This window comes from Haliaeetus leucocephalus, unplaced genomic scaffold (genome assembly GCF_000737465.1).
Source record: "Haliaeetus leucocephalus isolate CR32 unplaced genomic scaffold, Haliaeetus_leucocephalus-4.0 Scaffold566, whole genome shotgun sequence".
Classification (NCBI taxonomy): domain Eukaryota; kingdom Metazoa; phylum Chordata; class Aves; order Accipitriformes; family Accipitridae; genus Haliaeetus; species Haliaeetus leucocephalus.
The window spans coordinates 6,655,815-6,678,256 of NW_010973002.1; the positions used below are offsets into that span (position 1 = coordinate 6,655,815).

The 22,442-nt window shown below is 35.3% G+C and overlaps 1 protein-coding gene across 1 annotated transcript in view; it reads left to right on the forward strand.

Moving 5' to 3' along the window:
- The window catches only part of DGKB (diacylglycerol kinase, beta 90kDa), a 327,543-nt gene that overhangs the window by 168,302 nt on the left and 136,799 nt on the right, over positions 1-22,442 (forward strand). The window contains exon 21 of the mRNA XM_010577640.1: positions 19,299-19,363. Within this exon, the coding sequence (XP_010575942.1) occupies positions 19,299-19,363 (65 nt within the window). The remainder of the gene's footprint in view (positions 1-19,298; positions 19,364-22,442) is intronic.

Here is a 22,442-nt window from a genome sequence, read left to right on the forward strand (position 1 = left end):
AGAGGTGAAAAAGATGCCAATAATGATTTTGAAAAAATTGACACATTTTGTACTTTTCCATTTATCTATAGGGAAGGCAGTTAATACTGAAATCTATTTTGTTTGCACTGAAGCTTGTGCAGTACTATTAGGCTAAAAAAGAATATTTTACGTCTACTTGTATTTTCATAACAGAAATTGTCCTCTTGTGGAAATGGTGAAACTTCACCATTTTATGTGGCATAAACATACTAGTAATTTGATGGGCAAAGTAAAAGCTGGTAAATTCTCATAGGTCTAGTGTGCACTGCATTCTAAGCTGAAAATTGGACATAGCTGAATACTTAGTGATCCTTTAGCTGAGACATTCTGAAGTAATCTGAATAGCAGTATTCTTCAAAAATCCCTGAAACATTGGGAACTGATTTGTTTTACTTCCATGCAAATGAATGGGAATTTTCCTTTCACTTCACTGGGTGTGGGATTGGACATTTCTTGAGTTGACCAGCACAAAGTAACATTTATAGGCAGAAAAAGGAGAGATTTTTTTCAGCTCCAACAAGTTCATTTTTAAAAGGTGCTTTGCTGTAACCATGTAAACCTATGTAACCCTACAGTTTGTTAAGACTGAACTTTAATGAGTCCTGATAAGAAGCCAGTCAGTGGATATCCATTTAGCTAGTGATGATCTGAACTCCAGCTGATTGTCCTAGCAGCTGTGTGACTTCATTACCATTAGAAAGGCATACAGCCAAGCCAGCTGGAATCCAAAGAGGCTACTCAATTCACATAGCATGTCAGGTTTTTTTTGGTTTACATATCAGAATTACAAAGGACTCGTATTAGGGAAAAAAAAAAAAAAAAAACCCCAAAAAAAAAAACCTACAAAACAGATTTTTTTATGAAGATATAGTTTAAAGGCTAAGTTTAAAATCATTACTGTACCAAATGGAGGCTACTTTGTCATATGGATGTTTTATAATTTTGTGCCATGTTATAGCTGTTTATATCTCTTTAATGAAAACTAGACAGAACATTTGCACTTTTGGTTACAAACACAGCCCTAGCTTATAATTCCTCATTTCTTAGTTAAGAAAACAACATTTTGTTGTGTTTTGTATTAATGTTTTGAGAGAACATTATTAGTTTCTCTTATCGTTTGCAGGGAAAAGAACTGCTGCTCTTTGACAATACAGGTTTGTGAAAATCAACAACCCATAATTGTTCTAATGAATAGTATTTAACTGCTAGAGACGATATCCCTGAGGAACATTTCTGCCTACGGCCATGGGTATTTTTAAAGTGTAGAACAGTACAGAGTGAGAATGGTGAATACAGAGGCCTTAGTACTGGTTTGTATGTATAGCACACGATAATCTTCTGCTTAAAAAAAAGCCAAAACAAAACCCCAGAAACCAAGGGAAGCAAATTCCAGTTTACAAGTAGAGCATGAGGCAAGACTCAGGCAACTACAGACCTGTTTTTAGCATTGGTGCAGATTCACCTTGAGTAGTGTGTGCAGTTCTGGGCCCCACAATTTAAGAAGGATGTTAAGGTACTTGAATGCATCCAGAGAAGGGCAGCACACCTGGTGAAAGGGCTAGAAGGCATGTCCTCTGAGGAGTGGCTAAGGACTTTGGGTTTGTCTAGTTTGGAGAAAAAAAGACGGAGGAGCAACCTCATTGCTCTCTGCAGCTTCCTGAGGAGGGGAAGTGGAGAGGGAGGTGCAGATGTCTTCTCCCTGGTGTCCAGCGACAGGACGCATGGGAATGGTTCAAAGCGGAGTCAGAGGAGGGCTAGACTTGAAATTATGAAGCATTTCTTTAATGAGAGGGTGGTCAAACCCTGGAACAGGCTTCCTAGAGACGTGGTCAATGCCCCAAGCCTGCCAGTGTTTAAGAGGCATTTGGACAGTGCCCATAATAATATGCTTTAACTTTTGGTCAACCCTGAAGTGGTCAGGCAGTTGGACTAGGTGATGTTGTAGGTCCCTTCCAACTGAACCATTCTATTCTGTTCTATTCTATTCTAATGGCCCTAGGAACTGTCTTCCTAAGCTTGTGTCTAAAGTAAAGTTTTATTGACTCTATTGTATTCAAGCAAATGAAGAGGATATAATTAGGGGCTTGAATGTTAGGCAAAATATCCCTGTGGAACCAGAACAAGTACTCGTCTTGTTAGTCAAGAAATATTATTGCTACTTTATATATAAATTCTTTTTCCATGTGCTATAAAAGTAGTCCACATAAAATGGACCAGGACACAGGAAGGACTTTCTGAATGAATTACTTCATAATTAATCCACTATATCAGTCTGCTCTGTTCCTTGCATGTACCTGTATCATATAAGTGTGCAGTCATGTCTGCTTTCCTGCTCTCATCTTTTCTCCTGTGTTCCTTCTCAACGAATCTTTTATCCATTCTTCATAAGAGCATGACTTTCCCTGTAAAAATAAAGTAAACAATTTAGCCTCCTGATTATATGCTCTGTTTAGTCAAGAAAAATGTGGGTTTCACCCATAACTATCGGAGCATATTCCTGAAACTGGGTATTCTGTTTCTTGGGTGACTGTTTCAGGCTCTAGTTTATTGTATAAAAGGTTGCAGCAACAGCACTATTCTCTTATTAGGAAAGCAATAAAGGAAGAAAAATAAGAGATTACTATTATGTCTGAGGTGTGGTTACCTCTTGAATTGGTGTGTACAGTTTTGGTCTTCTCATTTCACAAATGTTGTCATCAAAATGGAAGAAGATTTAATAAAAGGCAAGAAGAATGATCAAAGATACGGAATAGCTTCCATAAGGAGAACAGATATGTAGGTTAAAATTCTTTGATATAGAAAACACAGCAAAGGCGATAGGGTCTGTATAATCATGAGTGAGAAGGAGAGGGTGGGTAGTGAATTTGTTTGCTGTTTCTTCCAGTATAAAAACTGAAAGGCATCAAATGAAGCTACTAGGTTCCACCTTCAAGGCAGACAAAAGGAATCAATTCTCTATACAGCATGTAATTAAACTGCAGAACTCCTCCAAAGATGCTTGCAGTGCATGGGCTCAAGAGACCATGAAATTCATGGAAGAAACATTCAGTAAGGACTATTCAACAGAGACCTCTGGCTCTCGGAGAATAATTCAGATTAGAAGGATCCTCTGGAGATCCTCTAGACAAACCTCCTGCTCAAAGCAAATCTAATCAGATCAGTTTCCTCTGGGACTTCTGTAATTGAATCTTGAACACCTCCAAAAATGGAGATTCCACAACCTGTCTGGGCAGTGTTTGATTTGTGTCTCGTTGCCTTTCATCCTATCGAGATGTACCTCTGACAAGAGTCTGGCTGTGCTTTCTGCATCCTGTGATCAGGTAGCTGTAGACAGCAATGAAGTCTCCCATTAGCAGCTTTCCTTGAGGCTGAAAAGTTGCTTCAACCTCTACTCAAGGGGCATGTGCTGCAGCCCCTGAGCAGCTTGATGGCCCTGTGTTGGACATGTTCTACTATGTTCATGTCTTTCTAGTAATGGGAAGCCCAAGACTGGACCATACTCCAAAAGTGGTTTCACAAGTACTGAACAGAGGGGAGGGGTCACTGCCCTGTGCATGGTGGATACACTCTTGCTGATAGAGCCCACGATGCTGTTGGCCTTTGCTGCAAGGGCACGCTGGTGACTTATGTTCAACCTACTGTTCACAAGGACCCCTGGATCCTTTTCTGCAGATCTGCTTACCAGACAGTCAGCACCAGCTTGCATTGTTGCATTATTCCACCCCAGATGCAAATCTTTGCATTTGCTTTTGTTGAAATTCAGGAAGTTTCTGTCAGCCCAGTTTCTGAGCCAAAAAATTTTTGGAGGCTGAGAGAGTATTCTGAGTAAGTATGACTTCATGCTTGCCTTTCTAAATTTTGCTTCAATAATCCACTTTAACCCCAACAGAAAACAAGACACTAGACTAGATGGAGTTATTTTATAAGCTCTGCTAATCTCTCTTAAAGAATAGCCATTAAGTACCTCCTTGCAGATCTCTGGATACTGAGTGAGTGGAAGAACTTTGCTGAAGGCTCCAGTGAGTTGGTATGGCCAACATAGTGGTATGGCCAGATATATTTGATTCATAAAACATACTAGATTTTGAGTCAAGTTTTGAAGTACCTGGTTATATAGAGCGTTGGGTATAGTTCTCGGCTTTGGGTTCTACACTTGGGCTAAGCATCTGAAAGCTAGGTATTGTGGATTCTGTATGTAGTCTAAGTTCCTCAAAAAACTCCAATATTTCAGAGATCTTTAAAGCAGAAATCTTAATGAGGACAAAATTTGTCCTGCACAGACATTTAAAAACTGGTATCAGTTTGTCAACAGCTTGACTTTCAGCTCTAAGCTGTGGCTGTAGCTTGTCTGTTTGTACTTTTTAGATAAATTTGTCATTTGCTTTGGAGTCAGAGAAACTTGAATCTTTTCAAATTTGTTTCTTTGGTTTATATATATTTTTTCATTTTTTTTAAATATATGTTGCAGAAGTAGTTGTGAAGTAGAAGAAAAAGATTTCTAGTGCCTGGAAAAAGACTTCTTTTTTTTCCTCCCCCCCAAAAGCCAACCTACAAGCCATAGTATAAGCTATCCAATAGATTCTCTTAACAAAAAGTTTCTGCAATATTACAATGAAAATATATAAAAGAATAAAAATAGTTCAGCTCTGCAGTTCAGCCTACACCACATTTGTAAGAAACTTGCTTCCTAAAAAGTTTTCATTAATGAGAGACTTTTAAACATATGCATCAGTCCATTCATAGTCAGAACTGTAAGCTGGGCCTTAGTTGTGAATATATTTAAATCATTAAATGATTTCTTTATCAATAGCAGTGTTTGTAAATTAATGGGAATTTTTTTTCTTGAACAAAAATTTGAGAATTAGACTCTTGGTCAAATGCAAGAAGCAAAGCACTTTTCAACATAACATCAGCATGCCAAAAAAACCCCCAAACCACCAACAAACGCTATCTACTTTGCAACAGTACACTGACCTTCACAGGAATGAAATTATCTTTATCATTAAAAAGTTAACTTTTAGTTCTATGACTGCAGCTACAATAGGAGGAAAATGGCACAGCCAGGAAAATCTGAAATCGCACCTTTGCACAAAACTGAATGATTGCATAGTTGTCAGAAGCTTGTAAGGTAGATATGCTTAAAGACTTATAATATTTCATCCATGCTAAGAGTGATTAAAAAGAAGACTTTCATGTAAATAGTCTACGTAAACATCATTACTTATATATTAGAAATTTTTGTTACTTGCATATTATGCCTCCCAATATGATTGATAGTAGACATTACAAAAATTTGGTTTATGTTGCACTTGATAGTAGACTGTAGTTCTTAAAGGTGAAATTAGAAAAATGCTGTTTCAAAAGGAGAAAAAAAGGCAAGGCATTAGGATAAATATTAATTTGAATGTCTACAATGATGGGTACATACGCTATTTAAGGAAGTCATTATTCCACTGTGTAGTCAACAAGAGTATTGATTAGAATTAATTCACTACAAAAAGTCTCCAATCATTTTTAACATAAGTTTTTCCTCTTTAACAGTGCCCTGAAGCTTGTCTTTTTCGTGGTCAATTTAGCAACAAATTTGCAATTAATCATTTGTTGATTGCAATGAATGGTCTGTCGATAATATGCAGCTTACATTGCTAAAAGGGTTATACAGAGCTTTATTGTTTTCCTTTTGTCTTGGGAACACTTTGTCTAGCTGTGTTTCCTAGAATGGATTTTGAATAGATGTTTTGAAGTAACGCATGCCAGTTTTAAAGAGACATTATGGACTGCTCTGAGAGTATTAATCAAGATATGCCCTAACTTTCTTCTGGCATTACAGTATTTGGACATCTGTTCTGACTCCTTATATGTGAAGTAGGACACATTGGCATAAATGAAGGGTTTCATTATCTTAAATGTCATAACATTTGTTTGAATTACTTTGTGTAGATTTTAAATGCTGAAATTGTAATCTTGGTTTTTTATAGATTTCATTGTCCTTTCAAAAGACTATAAAAATGGAAGCCTTTTAAAAATTCCATCCATAATTCAGAAAGCATAATTTACAATTTGTGCAATAACACTGAAATTGCTGTAGATGATACTTTAGTAATTTCGAACAGTGTTAAGTATTTTTACTGAAAGAAAACTAAGGGCAAAAAATGCTTCTTATTCCAGAAACAGTGGTTTTGTCACAGATAATGTATAAATGAAGGCCATTATGAAATGCCCCTCTGGGGAATGTTGACATGGAGTCATTTCTTTGGAAAGTCATGGCAGCTTGAACTGCAACTTCCATTTTGTCAGAAAGAAATGTCAGTTATGTTCCAAGTTGTCCTTAAAGGAGTGTCTCAATAATATATTTCATGCATCTGGATAGGAAAGGCTTTGAATACAGTGTACATAACTGAAACTAAAAGAAAGATTAAATTCTGGTTTCAGAGTTTTCCGGAAGTTTGGAAATGCTTTGTTTGCACTGATCTTTAAATTGCATAAATTTTTGTAGGTTTTGATTGTTCATTAGCAAAACTAAAACACTACTAGTGAAAGCAGGATTTAACTGATTTACATTGCCCTTATTAATGCTAGTATTATACAAAATACTTCTAATCATTAAAACGTTCTTAATCCTAGATAACTTCTGATGTCATATGGATGCAGTATGTATGCTTGAGTAAAAGTTAATATTAACTACATTTGTCTTAGCTATAATTAGAAGGATTACTTATTACAAACATTGGCAAGACAAGTGTCTGCTTACTCTTCAGCAAATTTGGGAATACTAGCTTGTCATTTACTACTGATTACGTTATTTAAGTAGCTGAGCAAAGCAGCACTTTACAAACAGGTGCTCTTTGATTTGCAAATTTATAAAAATCTAGGAGCAGCTTTCAGCCTACTGCACTGTTGGTTTCTAAGGTTAAAAGTTGAAGGGTGATTTGACTATGCTTTCATTTAGACCAAAGATTTATTTAGAATTTCTGTCTCATGAAGCAAATTGAGTTATTGTTATCAAAAACCAGCGTGGTTCTCCATCTGTAAATTATATTTATGACATAAGTATCTGGCCTGGACTTCAGAGAAACTGTCCCATTGAAGTTGTTTGCAATGGAATTTTATGGACCTGACTTTGACCATGTGCTTTAGCTGTCTCATGAATTGATCTACAGGAGCTGAAATCACCATATCAGCAGATTTTCAAAATGACAAAGCTCTCTAGTCATGTGTTAAAACTGTGATATACATGCAAATAAAAATATGGTTTGCCATTTCTGCATGCTTACAATACCTCTCTTGCATATACATGGTTCCATATTCCATGCCTCATTTCAAACTAAGAGCATTATTTTAAGGGCTACTGGCTTCAGAGATGAAAGAAACTAAGGAATTTATATTCTCTCTCTGCTTGTTCCTGCCTCTGCACTACAGCTTGCTGCACCCTTAGTTTGATCATTTGGGGAATAACTGTAAACTAGATAGCTAATTTAGGGAATTGTACCCCAGTATTTAGTGTAAACAACTTAGCCTTCTGGAAAACCTCATCTGTGTTGGAAATCCTGAGTAAATGGGACTTATGCAAGGAGTTTTTATGCAGATATAGAATCCTCCCAAACAATTTGAGGTTGAGAATAGGATACTGGTATAATATATTCGAAGCTACCATGAAAGCCGTAAGTTGCTAAACAACCATGACGCACTGAGCCTGTCCAGATGGTTAGGCAAAAAGCATTATGCAAGTGCACACTTGGGAGGGGGAATTTTTTTTGCTAGAAAATTTAAGGAATTTCTCAGTTCCACTCATCGTATACTTCTCTAGACCTTTTCACTAGCCTTCTGCAAACTTGGATCTATGGCATGTGAAAGGCAACAAAAACATTTCTTCAGCCCTCTCTGAAGGATCAATGCAGCACTTCTAAAACAATTTGGACATTTTTATTTCTGGGGTTCAAAATTCTGTATGTGTGAAATCATAACAAAGGGCTTTAGTGCAGTTTCCAGGGTTTCTGACCACATCAAACCCATATTTTTTATTTTGCTGTGAGGTTGCTTAATAGTGAAATAGTACTGCCTAAACCAATAGTGAAATGTAGAATTGGTAGTTTCTAAAGATTCTGGGTGTTTTTTCCTTTTCAGCTGAAGCCAATTTTAACTGCATGTTAGTTTTGTTAAAAAAAAAGTTTACAGTTCTTAATTATTAGTGGCTTCAGTACAGTAAAGAACAATTTTTTGTTGTCCCTAAGATTCAACATTCTGATAATAACCTGTGACTTATTCCCTTTATACCACATAATAGAACCTCTCTGTGGAATAAATAAATATATTTAACCTCAAATCCTTTTAATGTTCACAGGCTACAAAAATAGGTACTGTATAACCTCTGTGTGCTGTATGCTGGGCAGATCATCTCTGTAAAATGTTCTACTTACCTAAATTATTTATTCAAAACAGCTATAGAGAAAGCTTGATCTGTTTCAGGAGGAAAATATATGTGAATCAATTTTGTAAAATTTGACTACACCTACCATAAACACACATTCATATTTGGACATATTTTAACACTTTTCCATATAACCAGATACTAAGTTCAGAAAAGGCTTTTCATTCTATAAGCCATAGCATGTTTTACCATTTTTTGCAATACGGGATCTTATTATTCATACAGAGTATCTTTTTCAGCTCCTGAATGCTCCGTAAGATAACGTCTGGTTCCATTTTTTAGTCTCGTTTGTGTTTCAGATAGGCATTACTGCAGAGCCTAGGCTTTATTCAACTTGAGAGCAACTGATGTCAGACACTGTTTATATGAACTAATTATATTAAGTTTTGGGGATAGCAGCCATATTTCAGAGAATAGTAACCCCCTATTTTTCATGGAAATATGGTCATTGCCATGTATTATGTGATTGGGTTTTGCACTTCAGGAAGGAGTGTGACTACTTACCCTGTGTATGAAGACTAGTATGCATTCACCTTTAAAGTTACAAATTTGAGTAATAGTAGCAGTAAAACCAGTGTGTAATCAAGATGATGTGCTAGGCTCTAATCTGTTCAGTCTAATACCTTTATGAACAGTTTAATTTCATTCTATTTCTGCAGTACCCTTTTAGATAGAGAAACCACTCTGGTGAGGGTAGACTTGGCATGAGTAACTCATGTAAATCCAGCTCATAATTCTTGGAGGGTTCTGAGTTGCTCAGTTATTTTCAAACTACCTGTTAAATAGGTTGATCTCAGTTTGATACAAAACTCTTCTGCCATTTTCCCCACAACTCACTCTGCTATAAGGCAATCTGGCTCTTTTGCATTAGCTGTGAGTACTCGGGAGAACCAGGCCATGTGTAGGTACATCCATTAGACTCTTCTGCTGCTTATTCAGAACCTGAAAGCCCTCAAAGGCTGTACAAATATTTAATATGCTTAAATGCCTGAAAAGAGTAGGAAACCTCTCAATATTTCCCCATGAAGGCAGCATTACCCAGGGCCTACAAGCATGCTCTTCAGTTGCTGCTGTTGCCTTCCTACAGTTATGTCATACTTTGACAGACCCTTAAGGTCTGAACTGGATCCCAAGTGTTTCCTGGTGCAAGGATGTGGCCTAGATAGGTAGAGGAGAAAGGAGGAAGGACGCTTGAAGGAACCTCTGTAAAAGCCTGTGTGGGAATTAGGAAGCTTACACACTTTTCGAAGACTGCAAACCAAGACATAGCACCAAATGATGGCAAGAACTGAAGGCCAAAGGACAAAAGATCCTTGCAGTCATCACCTGTGGATAAAACAGGTGATAAACTGTGGATAAAAAAGTTTGCCCTCAGTACATGGCAATTCCATGGACGTGATGTGTAGTCATTTAGAAGTTACATCAGGCATTTGGCAGTGAGGACTTGGTTTTCTTTCCATATTGGAGTATTCTACAGCTGCTCACTTAACAAGAAGCTTATGGTGTAGGTAAGATTAAGACTGCATGAAAGATTGGCAGCCTAAAATTGTGGAGAGCCATAACTCAAAAAAAATAAAGACTATGCTTGAGTTAACTGGGCTTCTGGACCAACAGCATTTGAGCCTAAGCAGTCCTAAATTCCATGAGAGAAAACAGAACTTGTTCTGCCATTCATATTTTGCAACAAGTGTTTAAATAGCAGGGTACCGAAGTAAAATATATGTAGAAAAAACTAAGCAGCAAAAGCAAGGGGGAAAATTAATATAATAATCATACAAGCAGTATTGATTGAACAGTATTTGGCGGGGGGGGGGAGTGAAATCCCAAATAAAAACAAAGGCCTCTAGGCCAGTACATTGTTGATAGGCGGATCTCACATCTGAATGTCTAGCTTTATGACCCAGGTAGATTTGGAGACAGTGGAAAGAGTAAGCCTGAGGAAGTTGTTTTTTTAGACATAACTTTTATGCTGTCTACAAGGAACAAATATCTTAGTCATCCACAGAGTCTCTGAACTCATCACTTCATCGCTGGGGATACTCGCTTGGAATATGCAGGCCAGTGGTATTGGCAGGAGCTGTCCTTCTCCTGCAGGGCAGACAAGTTGTGGTGAATTTATAGGCTCAGAGAAAAAGTGGAGGTTGGAATAGAAGAAAAGGGCCCTGACACTGATCCTGGAAAATGTCAGAGAGGGAAGTTCTGGAAGAAGATTCTGGGAGAAATTCCTGAAAGGGAGAGAATTGGTGTTAGTGGTAAAAAGCTGCTCATCAAATAATGCGGAATATGCAAGTTAACTATCCTTTTTTTTAGGGCAGAAGAGCCCAAAAGTTGGGTTCATTTATCACAAGTCAAATGGAGAAGATGGTGAAGGTGAAGAATATCAATGATAATGCAATCAGAAAAGGTGAACAGGGCAATCCCGAAATCTCTCCAAGGAAGAAGCTTGACATAAATGAAAAACACTTTAAAAAGAAAGTCTGAATTATGAGGAGATGAAGAAAACCTGTGTCTGATAGCTGTATGTCTGCTTAGTTGGGGATAACACAGGTGAAGACAAAACCAAGAAAAAAAAGTAGAAGGATTCAGAAAATATTTTGATCGATAGAACAAATGCAGATATTGAGCAAGAGTCAAGAAAGTTGCTTTTAGGCCTATAAGAAAGAGCAAAGAGGCTATATAAAAGATGTGAGGGAAAGGATCTTAAAAAGTTTGTCATGAATCAATGGAGAGAGTGAGCATCTGTAGCTAAATAATCTAACATCTAGCCCTAATTTATGAGTATGTGGGCTTTTTTTTAGTAAATTAATATTTGTTTGTCCAATAGGGAAGATAATAAATAATATTCTAATGCAAAAATTTAAATTTCAAATTGAAAACATAATGAATGAGGAAAACAGTGACCTTTTTCAATTAAGAGAAAAATACTCTTTCAGACTGTAAATCAATGAGAGATGTTTCAGTGGTTTGCATACTTATAAAAATAAATATCTGCTATGGAAACAAATGAATAACATAAATATGTATTAAAATTGTAAGGCTCTGTTGCCAAGGCTTTGACTAACAAGTTATGGGAAGTTGCTAAGGAGCAGTCAGGTGAACATTTATTATTTGATCCCTATCAAGCAAATGAGCATATAAAATGGGTGCTGATACAAGATTTGGCTTGAACCCCAGGGAAGATTTCTGAGGACTGCTCAAACTGTTGCATTTCAGGCATAGATTCATAAAATTAAGAAGCTAGTTGTGCTCAGCTTCTTGTATGATTAATAACAAAACATTTCCAAATGACAATTCAGAACAGAAACTTGTCTACATGCCTTTTGGAAGAACTCTTCCAAAGAGCTTTGTTCTTACTGTTGAGCATACTGGGAGGTTAGAGAGATCATCCTGCAAGTTTAGGCACCTAAATTAAGGGCCTAAATTTAGCCCCTGAGAATTCTACTCTAATGCCAACTTAATCAAAGCTCAAAATGAAAATACCCAAAGGGAGTTGTTTGGTGGGGGTTTTGTTTGTTTGTTTAGGTGTTTTGGTGTTTTTAATAGGACAGTGTTTGAAAACCATAAATAAGTGAGTTTACTTTTTCAAGATAGTGCATAAGCAATTGTTCCTTATCCCAAATATACCTTTTTCTTTATCTTAAGTCTTTAGTGTGATGGCAATAATTAGTATTTTATAAAAAAAACACTTAGCAATTGATTTTTGGGGGAGAATTACTCACTTTTCTCTCCTCAGAACTGCAAAAGTGCTGGGCATGAAAGACTAGGCATTCATTTCAAGCTAGACAGGCTCTTAATGTAAACTTTGTTTTTGTGCTTTTTACTGAAGATATCTGTGAGCTATTGCTATGTGTTTCTGAAGAACAGCTAAAGCAACAGCCAATTTCATTGCATTGCATTGCTTATATTGACTTTCAATCTGAGCTGTGTCCTTGATTGTGTTATGCTCAAGCTCATTGTGCAGAATAATTTGGGACAATTTCAACATAGTTCTCCATCAGCAGTTATCAGAAATGCTACTAAAGGTTTACCACAGAGATCTTTTTAATATACAAGATATTTAATACACTGTCTATATGGCTGTGTTGGCTAATTGCCATGTGATCACTTTTCTTCTTCTTAGTGACCACATAAACACTCAGCGTGGATCTAGAAGAACCCTTCTCTAGTTACAGTAAATTTAGGATGACCAAATATAAAAAAAGGAAGATGTGCTCAGTAACACAGTGTATTCTCAGCAGAGCTCATCTTACAAGGGTACATGTCCTCTGCATTGTATTGAGTCATGGGTCACAGTTTGTTTTAGTCATCTGGTCTGTTAATAACCTGACTGCCTTATCTCCCAGTCTTCTTCAATGGTCCTTGAATTTGATTAGCAACTTAAAAATATAGATACATAGAAATATAGTGTCAGGTTCTAAAAACCAAAATAGCTCCTCAAAGAAAGTCCTTGAGATACTGGTACAGAGGCTTGTCTTACAGGACTGGTCCCTACACAGCTGGGACATGTGGTCACCCTATATGAACTGGTCGATAGTAAGTTCTGATGAGTCAATTTGTGTACGTGTCCACGTTATAGAGTTACACATGGGCAGAACGTAGGGGTGGGTTTGATTTTTATTTTTTTTTCACAAACACATCTTTTCCTGCAAAGTAGATTCCACTTTGTGTCTGTGTGAAACATTTCTAGTACCAAATTATGTATATATAGTGTCAGAAACTCAACAGAGATCTGACTTCATATGAAAAGGGAGAGGAAATATGCTTACATTGGAATGCCTGTTCCAAATATTTTGTTACAATTTCCAGGTGTACCATCCTCTGGTCTTTTCCCTATCATTTATAAATACTGTGGTTACTGATGTTTCATCCTGGGTTTAGAGATATTACTTATTTAAGTGAGTATTTAAAATATGAATCGTCACTTAGTAATACATGTACAGCTGAAATGTATTTAAACATGACCATCAGAGGTCTGGCTGTCAAAAATATCACTGACAAAATGAATAGCTTTATCTTGACAACTTCTGTGTTTAAACCAGGAACACAAGTTTCTCAGTTTATTTTTTTTTCAGATTTTTTCTTAAGGAAGTGTGTTATCATTTAGTATAGCTGTATCAAAAAAAGCTTGAAATCTCTTCTTGCTCTGACCTTTTCAAGCTATCACCTTTCTCAGATATACTGGCTCAGAACAGCAGTAGAAACTGAGCCAACTATAGTAACTAGTATTTCACCAAAACCTAATGTATTAATGAAATTTTTTTAGAAGATCTCTTACTTTGTCTCTCGGGTTAATGCATGTAATTTAATCAAAAATACCTGGGAGTCTAATATGAAATGTCAGCTTCATTCAACCAAGGCAGGACCTGAAGCTTCTTGAATACCTTTTTCTAGACTTGGTCATTGAATGGTTCAGTACTAGCCATATTATTTGCTTATCTGACACTATTGATTATTATGGGGTAAGAAATATTAGAACAAAGGATGAATCTATGGTTTTTGCTTTTTGTGTATATGTGCAGAAAGTGGAATGCATAATTGTAAGGATGTTTATCTAGAAAAAAATTTTTAGTCTTAAGCCACTACAGCAAACTTTTCTTAATCTATTTTCAATTATTTTTTTTGTACATCTGTACTATTCCACATTAATAACTGATGTGAGCTAACTGGTTGTTCAGGTTAGATTTGCATTCTGATCCAAAGATTACAGGTTGCTGAATTATCCCTTAAGCTTCCTAGCCTTGTGGATCCATTAAGCCTTAATTAAAGAAGCATCTTAGAAAAAAATAATCAGACCATTTATATCCAAAGAAGATGCACATTGGTCATTTGTTTGTTCACCAGCATAAAAATTATTATTTAATGGAAATTTTAATCACAGTAAGCTTATAGATAGACATATATTAAATGCATTAATCTTTCTATAAGGTTATTCACAATGTATAAGGTTACTCCTCTGAAAAGACTGCTTCAGATTGCTTTCCGGTAATGCTAATACCCATTAAAAAGATGAATATATATGTGTGTAAGTCAATCATAAGGTATTAAAGAGGTGTAGCAACTTAAGCTTCTTTTCTTCTTGGCAGGTCACTTTGAGAAATGTCCTAGTTCAATTAAAATATTTTTTCCATTTCCTAGGAGTAGATTCAGATATGCTCTGTCTGTTCTCTATCTTATCTTCACTGTCAGGATTTAAAACAAACCTGAGTGAGATATAAGAAGTATAGTCCAGCTACTTCAGACTCTGAACAGGTTCAAATTAAAGATGTATATACATGTATATGTCTGCACATTCATCACACATATGTCTAGGTTGAATATTTGGAAGATACAGAGCTACATTTTTTAAGAATCTGTTTACGATTTTGCAGAATTTAAACTGGGATAAACTGCATTTTGTGTTCTTGAAACACCCGTTCCTTCATCTCAACTTTCAAAACGCTACAGTAATGAGTGGAGACCATCTAAACTAGAGAGGCATACAAAACAGAACAAGGTGTAGTAGTTTTTCTCAGATTAGATTGGTGATGCTATGAAATGAAAGTTCAGAGAAATTACCATCATCTAGGCTATTGTCATGTATTGCATATGACATGTAAATGACCAAAACTGTTGTATATCTTAAAAAAGAAATGAAGTATTTTAGAAGAGTAGTATACAACTCAAATATTCATGTAATATTCTTAGACACACAAAATCGTCTAGTTAGTTACTTAGTTTTGCTTTAAATGCTCTGTATTCAGCATTACTTTATGCACCAGCATTGATTTTGATGCAAAAGCGTTCTTGAAAAAAATCTCCATTCTTAGATGCTTTGCTGAAAAATATTACAATGCTTTAGGTATAAAATGAGTGTAGTGAAAGGTGCTAGTTTCATATTACAGTGATCCTGTAAGACCTTCTTCCTCCTTTCACCTTGCAACAGGCCTGACAGCATTGTGTCTCCTCAGATTATTATTATTAATAATAAAGCTCTTACAAATTTTAGGCATGTTTGTGTGTACTTATGATGTGTTACTTTTAAAAATGGAAAATGTTTAGATTCAGGTATAGTGCTGGAAAATTGTATTTCAAGCTAGCATACATATCAATTTATTAATAAAACTTAATAAATAATGCCCACGGGTGATATTAATTATAGACTATCAAACGACTTTTCTGAAAAAACCTGTTCACTTGCTAGGTAATATCATGAAGCATGTGAGTTTGCTTTATTGGGTTTTCTCTTTTACATCAGTTTTATTATCAAATACGAAAACAATTTCTCATATTTTAGTGGCCATCCACAATATGAGGTACCATGAAAGGTCAGCATATTAAGGCAACAATACGCAAACAATATTTGAATTACCATGCATGTGGATATTGCTCTGTTTCTCAGTATAGTTAATTAGATGATTTTAATTTAGTTTGTGACACAAAAAAGAAATTAGGTCCAACAGTTGTATACTCTAAACAGGTTAAGCTAGATGCCTCTTTTTGAAATGGCTGAATTAAGTCTGCTAAAATGAATTCTATCTCAAATGTAGCCAAAACAGCTCACAAGGAAGGACCCTCTGCTCTCCTCATCCAGAAATATAAAACTTTTAATGGTTCTTCCTCAGGATTCAGGGATGGCATCTGGTAATTCCTGCAGCTCTTAGGAGACAGAACTTGCATTCCTACCCACCCTCAAGTTCCTGTTACTTTCGGTTCTTCCAGTTGTTTTTCACTCACTTATACTTGCCTGTATGCTACTATCTTAACAAATAAAAGATTACAGACATTTGAAAACCAGGAAACTCAGTGTAGATTTCTTTTTTTTTTCTCTTTTCTTTTTTTTCCCTTAAAGCAAAGGATTATTTTGCTAACATGCAATCAGCATGGACTGGTTTCACATTTTCCTATAGTGTGAAGTTATGGTTGGGAAGAGGTCCCTGTGCTAGCGAATCTAAGGACTCTTTACGTTGGATCCCGTTAAGGGTTCAAAAGAACAGTTGGGCAGTATAAACTGAAGAAAGCCTTAGCAGGTCCCTTACTTATGAGCTTATCTGCATGTAGTTACTACCCTGGTTTACTGTCTCCATTAATAAAATCAGCCTTTCAACAATTTTTTTTGGAAATTGGTCTGACGTGTGCCTCTCTTGTGTTGTGCCCATCAAAATTAGGTTTGTGTATTACTTTTTTTACCTCTCAGCTCATTAAGTTAGTTGATCAGTTTTGGAGTCAGAAAATGTTCAGGCAGGGGAAAATTTTGATCAAATCAACCTTGCATGAAAACAACTGCCTGTTTGCCATCTGCAGTGGGCATTGATCCCTAGCTTGTTTGTGCCTTGCATTTGTTATGCGTGAGTAAGCACATTAGCCTTTTCATTTCATTCATTAGACAGTTAGTCCTTGATTAGTGTTTCCTAGTTTCGGTCAAATATGCTACTACTCCTTTATTCGTTTTGTCTTGGGTCTGTCTTTTGCTTCAGTGTGTAGAAAATTAACAGTTAGCTACAACAGTAGTCCTTTTATTTCTTTTTCATATAGAACTGGCTAACAAATATACTTTTCTAGTGTTGGCACATCTAATGTGGGATAAAATATGAATGATGGGTCTTTCTAAAGTTAACAGAGTTATTATTTTAGTTCAGCTGGCAGGCTTTGTTTAGAAGTGTGATGTCTCAGGGTTTACTGTCAGCTTTATTTCATCCGTCTCCAAGAACTATGGGATCACCTGGATACTTGTGGATATTTGCCTTATAAAATTGCACATAAAAATAAATTTAAAGTAACGATGAGTGCAGTTTGAGAAAATAGCACTGAAAGTTTCAGATGACAGTTTGGATGACAGGACGGAACAAGAAGGCATTTTATGACTAACACCAGTCCATTCACTAGGGATTTTTGCTGTCATTTCCTTGTAGAACAGCAAAATGTTAAATGACGATTCCATGCTTAAAGATAACAGAAAAATAAATAAATAATGATGTGATGTGCGTAAAGCAACAAACTATGTACATCTTTAGGAACTACATAACAAGATCATGAATAAAAGCAAGTATTTCAATGAAGTCAATACATTTAGTGATGCCACTAACTGATTTTATTTGATCAGTGATCAAAAGGTTTGCTTGAAAATTCTATACTATATTACATACTTATGTACATAGAGTGTGTGTAAAATATTATGACTTTTGTATTGCTTTTTCCTTCAGAATCTTAAAAGTTTATTTAAATGTTATCAGTCTAGCTGAACATTTTTATCTTTGACATGGTTTTAAAATTCATACATTTATTTTTTCAAAGTAGTCAGGAGTTAGTAAACCAAACCTTGAAGGTTGGACCAGTCTGTTCTCTGGAGCATGCACTGCTTAAGATTTTAGTAAATAAAAAAACTATTTTAGACATAAGATGTTGCAGCTATGTTTGATGTTAGTGGGTACCTATATACCTGCACTAAATACTTGCTTGCTTATTTGAGATTTATATTAACATTGATTGGTTTAAATAAAAATTATTTTACACAAAATATTTTAGTCATGTTTGGAATCAGCAATAATATAAAATTTAAGTATTTAATTTTGGTTTTTCCCCCAAATGCTAATTTTCATTGTTTGAAAATCCTTTAAAATGTTGCTAGATACAGACTTCATACTGAATTTAATACTTCTCTAAAATTCTTAGGTTTTGTATTTCCATAATATTTTAAGTTGCTAAATAATGTATTTTTTTCATATATACAATAGTTGATTACAGTGATAGTTTTATTTGTAATTTTTGTCAAACTTTATTTACATGGAAACTGGAATTCTTTTAAATTTCCTACTAACTGAACTAACTCTTCTTGTATTTATATTCTTATATATGCAACATTTTAAGACATAATTATAAAAACACGATGCAAATGGATTTCTCTGTGTTTACCATCTCCTGCAAGACTGAAGAGTTGATAGATTTCATACTCTCACACCTCATTTAATACATACATTGAAAGATGAAAAAACTTTTTACATTCTTAATTCCCAGTTTGTAAATTTTTAATGATTAGTATGTGAAATAAATATTACATGATCTGGAGTGAGGAAAACATTATTTTCATACCTGCAAAGGAGATATAAAAGTGCTGTGAAAACTGATTCTGGAACATCAGTTCCAAATACTCTATTTTCAGCAACTACCACCACTACAATGGTTTGATTCTTTTTTAAATTTCATACAGCTATTTCGTTTCACATACATGTTATTTAAATGTATTATTAGCATCATTTACTAAATTTTAAAATGTTGATAAAATGTATTTAGTTTAATTCACAAGTTTCTTTTGATATTAATCCATTTCCCCCCACACATGATTTCACACCCTGACATAGAGTAAATGGGGCATCTCCTGGCATTTATTCCTGTTTTCTACCGAATTTTGGAGAAAGCTATTGAATGGCCATATGCAAGTATCAACCTATATGCATATAAAGTAACTCTGCTGAATCTATCACTCATCTTTACTAAAGGAATAGATTTCATAGACTTTATTCAGTATTCCTACAAGAAAGATCTGTATGAATGGTCTTACTGTAAACCTACACCAGATCTGGATGATACTTGCTGTACAGAAGTTGAAGACACTTTCATTAAACGCAACTATCATGTCTGATTTGTAAAAAGGAATAATGGAGACTGTAACAAGTGTAATAAATTACTAAGTTCAGATGTATCCCACTCTTGGAACAGTGTACCTGCAAGCTTTCTAATTGATAAGAGTATTGCTCTTGTTGAAAATGACAGTTCACAAAACACCTTACAAATGATATGCCTTGTTTACAGTTTTGGTCTTCTGTTTTGCAATTTTTCTGTCATGATACATTTATGGTTTTCTTTTTCCTGTTAGGATGCTTCAATCGCCCACAGATTCCACATCATGAGAGAAAAACATCCAGAGAAGTTCAACAGTAGGTAAGAATCTAAAACTATTTGCATATGAGAAGATTCTTTCCATGTTATTAAGGTATGTTCTGTGAGGGGTTAAATTTTGCACATCCTTTAAAATATTGATTCTTACAAAAGAGAGGAAATTGGTGCATTTTATATTAAGTGTACGCTCCCAGACTGCTTGTAGTGTAACTATTTTATATCTGGTATTTCAACTGAAATGAATAGCATTACAAATAAACTGTTCTCACATGCGAAGTGTTTGACTTGTAAGACTAGCATGGACAAGATGATGCATTGTGGTAGCTGAGGATCCCTGAATTGACACTTTGCCATTAGGCACTGAAGAACACTTATTAGACAGCTGCAGATGGTGATCCTTATGTTTCATTCCCACACGCACACTAGTACATTGACAGGGGGCTCTTCCATATATACTCTTAGTAAGGGCAAGTGAATGCCATTTTACACATAAATGCTTTTATCATTAAACAGCTTCGGATACGTAAAAAAGTCAGAAATGAGACTTTGCATCTGTTCCTTGTGTTGCTTTTTGAATTTGCAATGCTATCTCAGAGCTTTTCTGGAGATTAAAAATGTTTTACGACACTTACTATAAATTCACCTCCTTTCAATATCTGGTTTGTTGAGTAGATAATATTCATAATGCTATGCTTATGTTTGTCTCTTGTTTAGGTAATTTAGCACGTAAGTTGTGGTAGGTAAAAGCAACATCTCAGAAACTTTAATTGACATTTAAAGGCACATGGGGAGAGGAAAGTAAGATATGAAGTTATTGGGAATAAACAGGGAATATCTAGAAATAATTATTAACACAAATGCTTTGTCATTGTGAGCTTACCCATAGACTTGCTTTAGTTTTCCTTGGGGGTGACCTGGAGAGTCTTGCGTAGATGCAAATCTGCATAGACCTTTGGATGATAAAATATGCCGTTTGTGCTGTTGCCCTAAAGCTGTACAGAATTATGTTTGAATATGTTTGAATATTATCTAACTTCTTACTGGTTTCATGTTGAAAGTATAAATTTTAGATTTAACTTTCAGAGATGGAGGCTTTTTTCTTAAATACTCTGTTTAGCACCTATGCAATGACATACTGTGAACCCAAGTGTATGTTTCGTTTTAAGTTCCACAGTAAACATTTATTTTCTATGGCCTCCTCTTCCTAACTCCGATGCTTCTCATTCTGAAAGAATTATACTATGAAAAGATCTGAACTCAAGCCTGATCTGTGGATCCCAATGTATTATACTCATTCAGCAGGACTAGAGATATTGGACATTTAGCAAATGCCAGTATTCTAAGCCCTGAAGATGAAGCTAGTTTATCAGTGGTCTTTCTGCATATTTTCAGCAGTTGGCAATTATAATTTATAAAAAGCTCAGCTAATAACATGAGTTTCAGATCAGATTTCATGTCACAATAAATCATATGCCATTAATAACATCTGCTAGCAGACTCACCTTGAAATTCATCTATATTTTAAGGAACCTGATGTTTCTAACATTATCTTAAGGAAATTAATTACAAAAATATATAGTTCCAGTCCCTACGTGCTTTGGTACTGTGATATTGAAAGAACTTCAAAAAAGCAATGATTCTCTGGGTATTGAAAGACTATTCAGAAAGATTATGCATTTCTAAAGAAGAATGTGAAGACCTGAGCGAAGTATTGTAATAGCAACTGATGTTTTAAAATGTTTCTTCTTTTGTGTAGTGAGAAAAAAGTGTGAATTTCTATTTTTGTTGAACAGAATTTCCCAAATGATGTTAGTTCACAAATAGTTTGTTCCACTAACAGTTACTTGCATGTGGCAACACTCCATAATATGTTGCAACAGTGTTTTCCTGCAGTGTGTGAAAATAAAACCCTTTTTTAGATGTCTGCTAAACCACAAGACTTAACTCACCTGAGTGTGGAATTTTCTGTGCAATCTAAATGATTTAGGGTCAGCAAGTCCAACTGAAGTCAGATTCATAGTGGACTCCATAGTTAATAGCACTTACTCATTTGAAAATCCTACAATACTCATTTGAATATTCTACACTGTCACATGTGAATATCTCTCGTGATTTAAAAAAATTAATTCTTTTGTGGTTTTATGTTAGTTTTCTCTTGCCTGATTTTCCAAGGTTTTGTGCTCCCACACCTATCATTCAGTTTTGTAAAGCAGGTCCTTGCACTGAGGTTCTAGTCTGAAAATGAACATGTAAAAAATTTCCTCATTGAAGAGAAACCTTAGGTTTATACTGTGTGCAGAGGTCTTTTGAAACCTAAGGGTGTTGTATTTGCTTCAGTGAAGTAAGTTAGGTTAAACTTGGGGTTGGAGAATCTTTTGCTTTAAATCCTGGTAATGAACCTCAAATTCCTAAGGGCGTTGCTTGACACTGATCCCAAGTTTCATGTGTAAATAGAGCATATCAATAGGGAAACTCCTGAAGCGTTGTACTTGTGTGTGAAAGCAGAACCTTTCTGTACTGATTTACCTTCTCAAAATGAAGATGAGAGCGTATGACAAGGCTTAGAAGGACTTTTTAATTACTACTAGCCAATATTGTAGAATGCTTTGGAAGTAGGTGACTAATTATTAGGAACTCCAATGCATTATGAAACAGTGCAGTGTTCATAGATTTTGGACACAAAGACTTAGTATTACGGACCTAATAAAATAGAAAGAAATAAATTAAGGTGTGGATTTGTAAACTGCCTAGAGATACTTGGACATTTAGGTCTTTGGAAAATCTAAGTATGTGTAAATACTCATGAATTAAAAATCCAAATTACCTGTTGTTTCTTAAATCTTCAAATAACTTAGCAGCTACCTTGTGACATTTCCTTTCAATGAAGCACCTGTTTGTTTCAGTTTCTTATTAAATTGAAATCAAGTCCCTTTGTCAAAAAGGTCTTCTGTGTTCAGAAGCTTAAATTTTACTCAAAGACGCTTAATACATGCCTTAGTCACTTGAAAATGTTATACTTGTAAGCTGCAATATGGAATGGCTCCATATTGTTTTCCAAATAAGGCTCAGTATAAATGTCTAACTGATTTTAAAATATTCATTACTTGTTCCTAAAAATGGA